The 11069-nt window shown below is 44.1% G+C and overlaps 1 protein-coding gene across 1 annotated transcript in view; it reads left to right on the forward strand.

Moving 5' to 3' along the window:
* The window catches only part of LOC308311384 (dystrophin-like), a 368975-nt gene that overhangs the window by 242211 nt on the left and 115695 nt on the right, over positions 1 to 11069 (forward strand). The window contains 3 exon segments of the mRNA XM_080758068.1: positions 1435 to 1617; positions 5856 to 5990; positions 7952 to 8101. Of these exon segments, the coding sequence (XP_080614194.1) occupies positions 1435 to 1617; positions 5856 to 5990; positions 7952 to 8101 (468 nt within the window).

Genomic DNA, 11069 nt, shown 5'->3' on the forward strand with positions numbered 1-11069 from the left:
ACAGCATTTGAGGCATTTGATGTTCGACTAACATCATGAAAGGTCCTCTATAAATAAGAGTTTATTATTTTTTTTCACTGACAAAAATATGAAAACTAAATAAAAAATAACCTACGGTGACTAAAACTAAGACTAAATATTGATTCAAAACAGATTAAAATGTTAGCAAAAGTAGTTATGGTATAGTGTCACAATCATAACCATATTTTATGATTTGGCTATACAGATAAGCTCATAGCTCGTAGGGAAAATTCTCAATTCTCAATTCTCCGGTCCTTCTCCGCGTTCTGTTGCTTTAGCAGCTGTACCGCCAGCACCAAGTCTAGGGTGGTTTGCTGCTGCTGTTTGAGAGATCTTCTCAGACAAAAACTCAGACAAAGTTCCTCCCCTTCCTCCTGCATAGAGGTGCTTCTTCATTGTCGTATAGCGTTACATTATTAACTTTAAATCGCTATTCAAAGTTTAGAGTTGCGGTTGAAAAGTTTGTCCTTCCTCCTTTACTTTGTCTCCGAGGAACAATTTGTCTTGGAGACATCTGAGTTGGTTAGGGCCAGAACATTAAAATCAATGGCTCATTTAAGAAGTTGATAGAAAAAGAAAAAGTTACTGGAACTCCGTTGGCAAGACAGTACCGCCGTACAGTATAAGACATATCTGTGGGAGATGCAGAGAACGTATGGAAAATAAATGATCGTCTCTGTCGGAGTGGAAACCTCATATGTCCACAACGGTTACTTTTCAGGATTCAAATAAAAAATCACACCCGTGTGAACAAAGTGGTGCATTTGGTGGACTTGGTACATTATTTATTATAAAGCCTCTTTTCTTGACTTCAATCTTTCAATCTTTTCTTCCCTTCTCTCTTTTTTTTCTCCTTCTCTTTCTCAGCGGGTGAAAGATTAGTGGTGGGGTGGGTGTTTGTTCATTGATTCTCTCTGTTGATTGGTGCGCTCTGTGGCGTCTCTCTCTCTGTCTCTCTCTCTCTCTCTCCGTGTTCTGCATTGTCAACAGCGGATTTGAGCTGAATGGATGGATCTATCTATACTGTCAACTAGAGTAAAATGGTGCATTTATAATATGCAGCACCAATACCCACACACTCCAATTCACACACATTCACATGCACATGCATTCACACACACACACACAGGTACTTTTACTTTATGGAGGCGCATTTCAAAATTGCTGTACTTTTACTTCTACTTTTAGCCCGGGATCGAATCCCCCCCCCCCCCCCCCGCCCTCCCCATTTCACGCGTAATCTATACATTGAAGCTATACACACTATAGCATCCGTAACGTCCGTTCATTTGTGTCACCTGTGTCTTTCCGTGCGGTCAAACCCAGAGGGCCCAGGAGGAGGTCCACTCCAAGGAGCTGAAGGTCAAGTTTAATTTGTGTCCCGTGTGTCTCTTTCCGTGCGGTCAAACCCAGAGGGCCCAGGAGGAGGTCCACTCCAAGGAGCTGAAGGTCAAGCTGCTGACGGACAGCGTCAACAGCTTCATCGCCAAGGCGCCGCCCACGGCCCACGATGCGCTGCGCTCCGAGCTCGACGTCCTCACCGCCAACTACCAGCGCCTCTGCAGCCGCCTGGACGGCAAGTGCAAGACCCTGGAGGTAAGAGCCTGTCTGTCTGTCTGTCTGTCTGTCTGTCTGTCTGTCTGTCTCTATACTGTCAACTAGAGTAAAATGGTGCAATAATTAATAGGCAGCACCTTTTATCCAAAGCACTTTACAACGTGTACCCAATCACCCACACACTCACATTCACATGCACATGCATTCACACACACACACACACACACACACACACACACACACACACAGATTCACATAGCCACCGAGTTGTGGGGAACAAATGAAACCCGTGGGGGATGGAGATAGACGAACACACATCACAACACCGACGCCGTTCTATAAGAAAGGTCGGCGGACACTACATGTTTTATGCACAGGCAGAGACGGTGTAGCCTGGAGGATACAAGGTTTTAATTGGATCTTTCCAACTAATCCTTTTTGTAGAGATTGCATTGACTTTATGGTTTTGTTGGCTCATCACCAGACAGCGAGTAATGACAACAAACGTTTAAAAGAAATCAACATTTTCCACCGACATAGCTGCAGTACAGCTTGATATCATGACATCAATGTACTGTATGAGACCCTGCATGGTACCGTAATTTCCGGACTATAAGCCGCACCTTTTTACCCATGATTTGAACCCTGCGGCTTATACAACGGTGCGGCTTATCTATGGATTTTTACAGCTAACGCAGAGCCATCTAAGGCTCTGAGCTAACGAAACGGCCACTAGGGGGCCACCTGCGGCTTATAGTCCGGTGCGGCTTGTATACGTACATATTTGTGATTTTCCCTAAATTTGGCTGGTGCGGCTTATATTCAGGTGTGCCTTATAGTCCGGAAATTACGGTACTTAAAGGAGAATTCCAGACTAGACTTCTTTGTACCTTAATCTGGTGTTAATCAGCTCAGCTGTCAGGTAAATTGGTTATTTTGAACGATGTTCATCGTTGATGTCGGGCAGAAACCCTATTCTGTATGTCCAAAACTGTTACTTTTCAGAAAATGGGGATTTAAAAAAAAATGGTTTATTAGTTAAAGAGATTTAATGATAAGCAACTAAGCAAGGGGGATAATCCACAATGAGCGGGGGACGGATATTGAAATATAATTCATTGATGCAGATTCTAATTAATTAGCATAATGCAATTATATAATACACGGAGGAGGGTGCATTATGTCCTGATAGCGGCTCAGAGTGGATTATCCTGCTTACGGGGTGGCCCCCGTGCCCCGCGTTGAAAGTTATATTGAAATCCATGTTTTTCGGCTGAAAAAACATGAACATTAACACAGTTACGGTGACGATTATGTGCATTAACCCATTCTGACCTGAGATCAGATTCATACGAGGTTTCCACTGGACACAGTACTGGTCTGATTAACCCATTCTGAACTGAGATCAGATTTTGAAAATGTCAGTCGTTCTTCGATTTTTCAAAAATAGCAGACCTACAAGCTCGTAGCGCGCCACTCGGTGGCGCGCTATGAGCTTGTAGATCTACTATTTTTCAATAGCTATGAAGCATAACATGATGCTGACATCAAAAGGGGTTCCCGTTCAGAATGGGTTAATTTAGCACGGCGTGTCGCTGCGGTCACGCACAGTATTCTCTGTGGTCACGGTGTTAAAAGCTTTTCTTGTTCCCACAACATTTGAATGCTAAAAAGCAAAGACATAATGGTACTAAAAAGTGAAAAGATAAGAGTATCCATAACGTGACGGTATGATTTGGACACATTTAGGGTTTCCAACCCGACAGATGATAAGTGCATAAAATAACTGGAATGTGAGGTTAAATGCGAACACCATGGCGGACCGTACGCGGCCATCCCCCCTGGCACCCCCAACGAGCTGCAATTAGTGCCTCTCGGAGAAGATGTATAACCCATTCTGACCTGAGATCAGATTCATACGAGGTTTCCACTGGACACACACTGGTCTGATGAACCCATTCTGACCTGAGATCAGATTCTAAAAATGTCAGTCGTTCTTCGATTTTTCAAAAATAGCAGACCTACAAGCTCGTAGCGCACCACTCGGTGGCGCGCTATGAGCTTGTAGATCTGCTATTTTTCAATAGCTAAAGCATAACATAGTGCTAACACCAAAATGGGTTCCCGGCCAGAATGGGATAACATACCGTGGCCTCAACCTTCCACTAAGTCCATAATACATCACATCGTGGACTCGTGCCGGTTCGAAGCCATCCCACTGTCCTCCCCCCCCCCCCCCCCCCCCCGTCTCTCCTGCCATGTAGTTTCTATCGACTGGAGCTCTGAGTGGTTCTCAAACGCGTTAAATGTCAACTTAAGGACAGTGACCCCCCCAAATTGATTTGGATGTATTTGGCAGAGGACGCCCATATTGTGCCAGGGGACCCCCAGGAGAGTAGATTGTTCCTTGCATAAGGGGGGCGACGTTCGAGGAAAGGCAGTGGGGGGGTCACCGACATCATTCGCCCATTCTGACCGGGAACACATTTTGGTGTTATCATCATGTTATGCTTTAGCTATTGAAAAATAGCAGATCTACAAGCTCATAGCGCGCCACCGAGTGGCGCGCTACGAGCTTGTAGGTCTGCTATTTTTGAAAAATCGAAGAACGACTGACATTTTTTAAAATCTGATCTCAGGTCAGAATGGGTTAATCAGACCAGTGTGTGTCCAGTGGAAACCTCGTGTGAATCTGATCTCAGGTCAGAATGGGTTAGAAACCATCCTGTGGCGTTCACGACAAGGTGCACTGATACAAAATAATATGTGATCGAGAAAGGTTCCGTTTGGGGACCAAACTACTCATTTATTTACATCACCTGGGACATGGTGCTAAATTGTGTTGATTTTGTCCACTACAAAACTCATCAACTACCTTTTATCACTGAGTAAAACGAAATAGAAATGATGACTAAAACTAATATATTGATAATTTCGTCAACAAAATTGAAACTAGAGAAGAGATCCAGTAGAACTGTTCGGTTGCATGCTGAAAGTAGCAGATTGATTGTGTTGTGAAATCAGTCATTTCTCCGGGCGGGGCGAAAACAAGGCCTGTCAAAATAAATATCTTTCAACTAAATCAACTGTAGTCGACTAAAACTAGACATTTCAGATGACTAAAATATGACATTTGACGTCTAAAACTAAATGAAATTATATTAAAAAGACTAAACTGAATTCAGAATCAACATTGGTGCTCAATAATTCAATTGTTAACCCATTGAGACCAAGCACCCCCAACATATATGTATTTGGCCACGGGGACCCCCATCTGAAAATGTTTTGTGCCAGGGACACATATCTTCCCAGAAGAGAAGATGTGTTGGCATGAACCGACCCTGTGAGCTTGTAGATCTGCTATTTTTTCGAGAACCACTGAAAAACTTATGTCACTCTAAAATCTGGGATAACCTCAACCGGAGTCTTATAGAGCTTTAGTGTTCTCTCTTTTTCAATCAAAACATTACTTGCCGAATCCCGATATACGTGGACAGCCTTGGGCTGTTTAGACAGAAAACAAACACTTGAGAAGTGCGTGTGTGTGTGTGTGTGTGTGTGTGTGTGTGTGTGTGTGCGTGCGTGCGTGCGTGCGTTTGTGTGCGCATGCGGGTGTGCGTGAGTATGTTGGTAATGAATGGTTGCAGGTATGACTGAACACAGGTTATTTAGACAATAGTTCTACATATTATACGTGCTCTAGTGGCGCCTCACTTATGGGCTCGTATTAATCTCTCCTCTTGGAGTAAAATATTTATGACGGCAGTCCTATTCTGAATACTCTATCTGTCTGTCTAGTTCTCTCTGTGCGTGCGCTGCAGGAGGTGTGGGCGTGCTGGTGTAACATGATGTGTGTGTGTGTGTGTGTGCGTGCGCTGCAGGAGGTGTGGGCGTGCTGGTGTAACATGATGTGTGTGTGTGTGTGTGTGTGTGTGTGTGTGTGCGTGCGCTGCAGGAGGTGTGGGCGTGCTGGTGTAACATGATGTGTGTGTGTGTGTGTGTGTGTGTGCGTGCGCTGCAGGAGGTGTGGGCGTGCTGGTATAACATGACGTGTGTGTGTGTGTGTGTGTGTGCGTGTGTGCGCTGCAGGAGGTGTGGGCGTGCTGGTATAACATGACGTGTGTGTGTGTGTGTGTGTGTGTGTGTGTGTGTGTGTGTGTGTGTGTGTGTGTGTGTGTGTGTGTGTGTGTGTGTGTGTGTGCGTGTGCGTGTGTGCGCTGCAGGAGGTGTGGGCGTGCTGGTATAACATGACGTGTGTGTGCGTGTGTGCGCTGCAGGAGGTGTGGGCGTGCTGGTGTGAGCTGCTCTCCTATCTGGAGCAGGAGAATGCCTTCCTGGACCAGCTGGAGCAGAAACTGGACGAGACTGACAACCTGCAGGGCGGCGCCGAGGAGCTGCAGGAGGCGCTGGACGTAAGTATAGGAGACCCAAAAGACCTCCAACAAGTACCATTTACAATGGGCTCTATGCACATGCGCCATTTTGGAAATGGCTCTTCCTACTTCCAGGCCTCTTCCGACTCCCTTCACAGGGTGTGACCGATGATACTAATGAAGGCTCTGTTGTCTGGTCCAACAAAGTCAGGGTGCTGCTGTTGTTGGCTCACTGGAAACACTCTGGCTACACCAGTGTGTCCTTGAGTGTGACAACGTACGGGCGTGTAACTCTGAGAGTTACGGGGGTCCTTGAAATGAATAGAAAATGGAGAACCACTGTACACTGAATGGAACGGAGCCTAATGTTGCACATTAGCCTAATATGCAACATTGTTTTCTCACTCAGTAAACAAACAAACCAACACAGTAGACTATAACTGTATGTGTGTATCTATTTCTAAAGTTGCATTTGAATGACTTTTAAGACCTTTTTCGTACCAAATTGGCTAAATTGTCGAATCATTATGTAAGAACGAGGCAAACATTGTGAAAACAGCCGATATACAAGCTCACAACGCATTCCAGTGTGAGGTGTCATGAGCTTGCAGTTCAGCTATTTTCACAATGTTTGCCTCGTTCTTACCTACGATTCGACAATTTAAAAGTCATTCAAATGCAACCGATCTGTGGGTGCCTACAGTTCAAAGTGCTTGTCAGGGTGGGGGATCCCTGCAGTTCAAATATCATTATATACATATATTTATTTTTTGGGGGGAGGGGGTCGCGGCCTTAAAAGTTTGGCAACCCTTGTTGTAGTGCACGACAGTTGAAATTAGTTTGCGGATGACTGAGCCACCCTCGTGCAACCCCCCCGTCCCACACACCCAGTGCAGAAGGGCACGGGACGAACACCGTTATCTCTTTTCGGAGTAGATAGGAACAGCAGTCTAGCACCTATCGCTAGAGAAACATGTCATTGCCGCTCCCTGTGCTGTTAGCTTTCACAGCATTCAGCCAACACTACACTGTAGATAGCCGTGTAGATTCTACAGCAATGTGCGCTACAGTAAGGTTCTTCTATACTGTATGTCAGATACAAAGCCGTTAGATATATCGTCGCTGTTGGGTATAGAAAAGAAACCCCCTATCTCCATTTTCAAACTTTTTGTGTTTTTAGTTTTCCTTCTGTAAATTAACTGCCCTGCTCGATCACGCTACAGCGTCACATAAAAGTAGCAGATCCGCCAACTTGTAGATCTACTTTTGCTACTGTATTTTAAATTTGATTGATTTTTCTTTTCACCCTAAATGAATGTCCTATACTTCAGGGCCACATTGTCAAGAGACCCAACGGGCCGGGCTTACTGTATTATCTGCTATTTTTGAGAACCAATGTTCTAATGTTTTTTTTATTCATTTTTTTTCCCCCCCTGAAAATATTATGTCGCTAGATAAAAATCTAAAACGACAGAGGCGTTTTTTTTCCAGATCGCATGGCTTAAAAAACAGCTGGAGTTCATTGTCTGAGCGTCAAGCGAGCCGCGTCGGCATAATGGTTTTCCGTCGCTCGATCTGCACAAGGTCCCCAGGAGCCTGTATAGTGAAAGGGACTGGACTACAACACAGGAGCCTGTATAGTGAAAGGGACTGGATTACAACACAGAGAGGAGTTTTCTCCTCTGTATCCTCCTGCAAGCTGCGGCTGTATGAACAAGCTAAAGAAAAAAAAGAAAAAACAAGTTTCAGGGATAAATGCAGACCTTGTCATGGAGTCAATTGACATGGAATGTGTGTGTGTGTGTGTGTGTGCGTGTGTGTGTGTGTGTGTGTGTGTGTGTGTGTGTGTGTGTGTGTGTGTGTGTGTGTGTGTGTGTGTGTGTGTGTGTGTGTGTGTGTGTGTGTGTGTGTGTGTGTGTGTGTGTGTGTGTGTGTGTGTGTGTGTGTGTGTGTGTGTGTGTGTGTGTGTGTGTGTGTGTGGTTGTGGTGTGTGTGTGCAGGCCCTGGAGGTGCTGTTGCGCCACCCGGAGGACAACAGGAACCAGATCAGAGAGCTGTCTCAGACCCTGATGGACGGAGGGGTTCTGGACGAACTGATCCAGCACAAACTGGACGCCTTCAACACACGCTGGGACGAGCTGTTTGGCAGGGTGAGTGCACGGCGCGTGCACGCACACACACACACACACACACGCACGCGCACACACACGCACACACGCACATACTCTTCTTCATACAATGCCAACAAAAGCTCTCAGTTGATCCCCTTTCACAATGAGAGGGATTAGTCTCTATCACACACACATACGTGCACACTCGCACGAGCACACACACACACACACTCTTAGTCGCGCGCGAGCACACACACAGTCACACACACACACACACACACGCACTCAAACAACATGCATTCTAAATGGACCCTTACCATGTCTGTAAGTCTGAGTGTGTGTACACATGATAATTTGGTTCCATTTTTCACTCTCAGAGTAATATGTTGTGCGGTCCTTGAAGTTGAAAAGTTTGAGAACCATTGCTCAGTCTAAGCACAATGTGAGCTAGAAAAAAGCACAATACAGAATCATAAGCATTGTGGTAATCACTAAAAGTGTGTGTCTACTGTCTACCTACCTACACAGAACAAAGAACTGTTGGACACTTTCAAGGATGTTGTCTCAGCTCTCTAAATTCTTCAAGACATCTACTCTATACAAGCCATTATTTCCAAAATGTGTGGGTCAAACTGCACAATCAATAATTCATAGCTATGATTCTTTGCTTTCATTAGACGTGAACAAAGGATGTTTTAAAGTCTAGCTAGTATCTCAAAAGCGGTCACATTCAGTGGTGTAAAGTAAGTACATTTACTTAAGCACTGTACACTTTTTCAGTATTTACTTTTTTACTTAACTGGAGTGTTTCCAATTTTCAATACTTCCACTACATCTCAGAGGCAAATAGTTTTTTACTCCACTACAATGTTTTGAAAACTTTAGTTACTAGTTACTTTGTTTTTTACTTAAAATTTACTAGTAATTACTACAGTATTTCTACACTGTCGTAGTGATACTTATTCATGTCTGGGAAGGGGTGACCTCAGACAGACGTTGCTTAGTATTGTTTGCACTGCAGGAACAAAAAAGACGTCCACACACAGACAAGACAGATGGCATAATAAAAACAAGTTGCGTTAAAGTTAATGAACAGTCATAAAACGTTTATTTCGCTCGACATTATCGCTGTGGCGGGTGAAGGCGTATACAGTACATTTTAAAAGTACCAAACTGTTTGCTATAAGTACCTTTTTTATCTGCCAGGAGATGAGAATGCACGAGCCTGTCTCTGTAAGTGTGTGGGGGTGTGTTGTGTGTGTGTGTGTGTGTGTGTGTGTGTGTGTGGGGGGGGGTGTGTCGTGTGTGTGTGTGTGTGTGTGTGTGTGTGTTCGCGTCTAAAATAATAATTGGGGGGTTCAGGGAGTATTACTCGCAATAATGGCCTAGTTATTTTTAATGATCTGTTTAACTCAGCATGTGAGGTATATGGGTTCTGTTCTTAAAAAAAAAACATGTTGCGCACTTAACTTTCATCATATCGTTGCTGTCAGCCATGCAGGAACCTCTTATTTCCACGTTTTCACTTGAACGCCCTACTTGTCCATACTACAGCGTTGAACGCCCTACACACTATACAGCACACACAACAGTATAGCAGATCTGCAAGCTCGAAACCCTGCACGTGTTTTGATCTGCATACTTTTGCTATATTTCTTTATATGAATCCTGAAAAGTAACAGTTTTGGACATATGAGGTTTCCACCCGACGGAGACGATATGCGGCAAACAAAAGTGGAAGAGTGTTTATCTATTACACTACACTCAAGCGACTGTATTTCGTGGCCGCTTAATCACCCTGGGTTTGTAAGCTCTGAGTCTGATCTATCATCTATCATTCCACTCGTTTAATCTGTATTCTGCCTCTAGTTCTCTATCCTGATTGGATATCCCGACCTGGAAAAAAAAATCAGTTTCTGTTTAATAAAAAGCTGGAGAGAGACATGGAGACTCATGTTACTGAATAAACACTCTAGAGAGACATGGAGACTCATGTTACTGAATAAACACTCTATAGCAACGAGTAGAGCTGTTTAACACTTATTTTAACCAAAGAAAATCACTTTTAAGATGAGTGTGAAACATAACAAAAAGCCTAAAACTTTGAAAGGGTCTGAACACGATTTCACTATATAATGCACACACACACACACACACACACACACACACACACACACACACACACACACAGACAAGGCCACAAGGCCTGTTCAAAAATGGTAGTATTGCGGACGCTGAAATTAATATAGTGAGCTCGATAACCCAAAAGGCCTTGCAGAAACAGCTGCTCTTAATGAAACGCGGCTTTATCTGAAATAGCTTTTCGGTTTGACCGCTTCGACCTTCATGCCGTTGAAGAAGTTGAACCAAAGAGGTTTTTATTTATTTATGTTTTTTTCCCCGCTTCTGTTCCCAAAACAAACGGGCGTGATGTTGTGATGTTCTTCCAGCTTGCTTACCAGGGTTGATCTGATGCTGAGGCCTTGTTCTTTTAGTTGATAGTGAACAGCGCTGTCTGTCAAAAGCACAAAAGCATAGATCTGCTGCTTTGGCTATGTTAGCATTTGAATCCTGAAAAGTAACAGTTTTGGACATATTTTCTTAAGAATGTACAAGAAACCAATGTTTCGACAAGGATAGTCATCCTCGGGGTACAGGCTACCCTGAGATAGAACGCTGGTGTCTTGTACATTTTAATTAATGTGTTTTGAGGGGCACTATAGCCCCTCCAATCTATGGCTTTCCGAAATTACGCCATAATAGGCCATGCAGCCAAGTCTATGGACTTTTAATGTTTGTTTGAGAAACACCATCGGGGCTGAGTAAAAACAGACGGCTGAGCACGTTCAGGAGTTGCACAAGTGGGAACGCTCGCTTGTTTTGTTAGACAACTCACACCCCCACAAAATGCAATTCCTTCTGGACATCTTGGCCAGCTATAGTATAGTAACAAACTAACAAAAACAAAACATGGCACACAGCATCATGATTTATCGTCAGGATTTAT

Source organism: Protomyctophum bolini (genome assembly GCF_963924005.1).
Source record: "Protomyctophum bolini genome assembly, chromosome: 24".
In the NCBI taxonomy this organism is placed as follows: Eukaryota; Metazoa; Chordata; class Actinopteri; order Myctophiformes; family Myctophidae; genus Protomyctophum; species Protomyctophum bolini.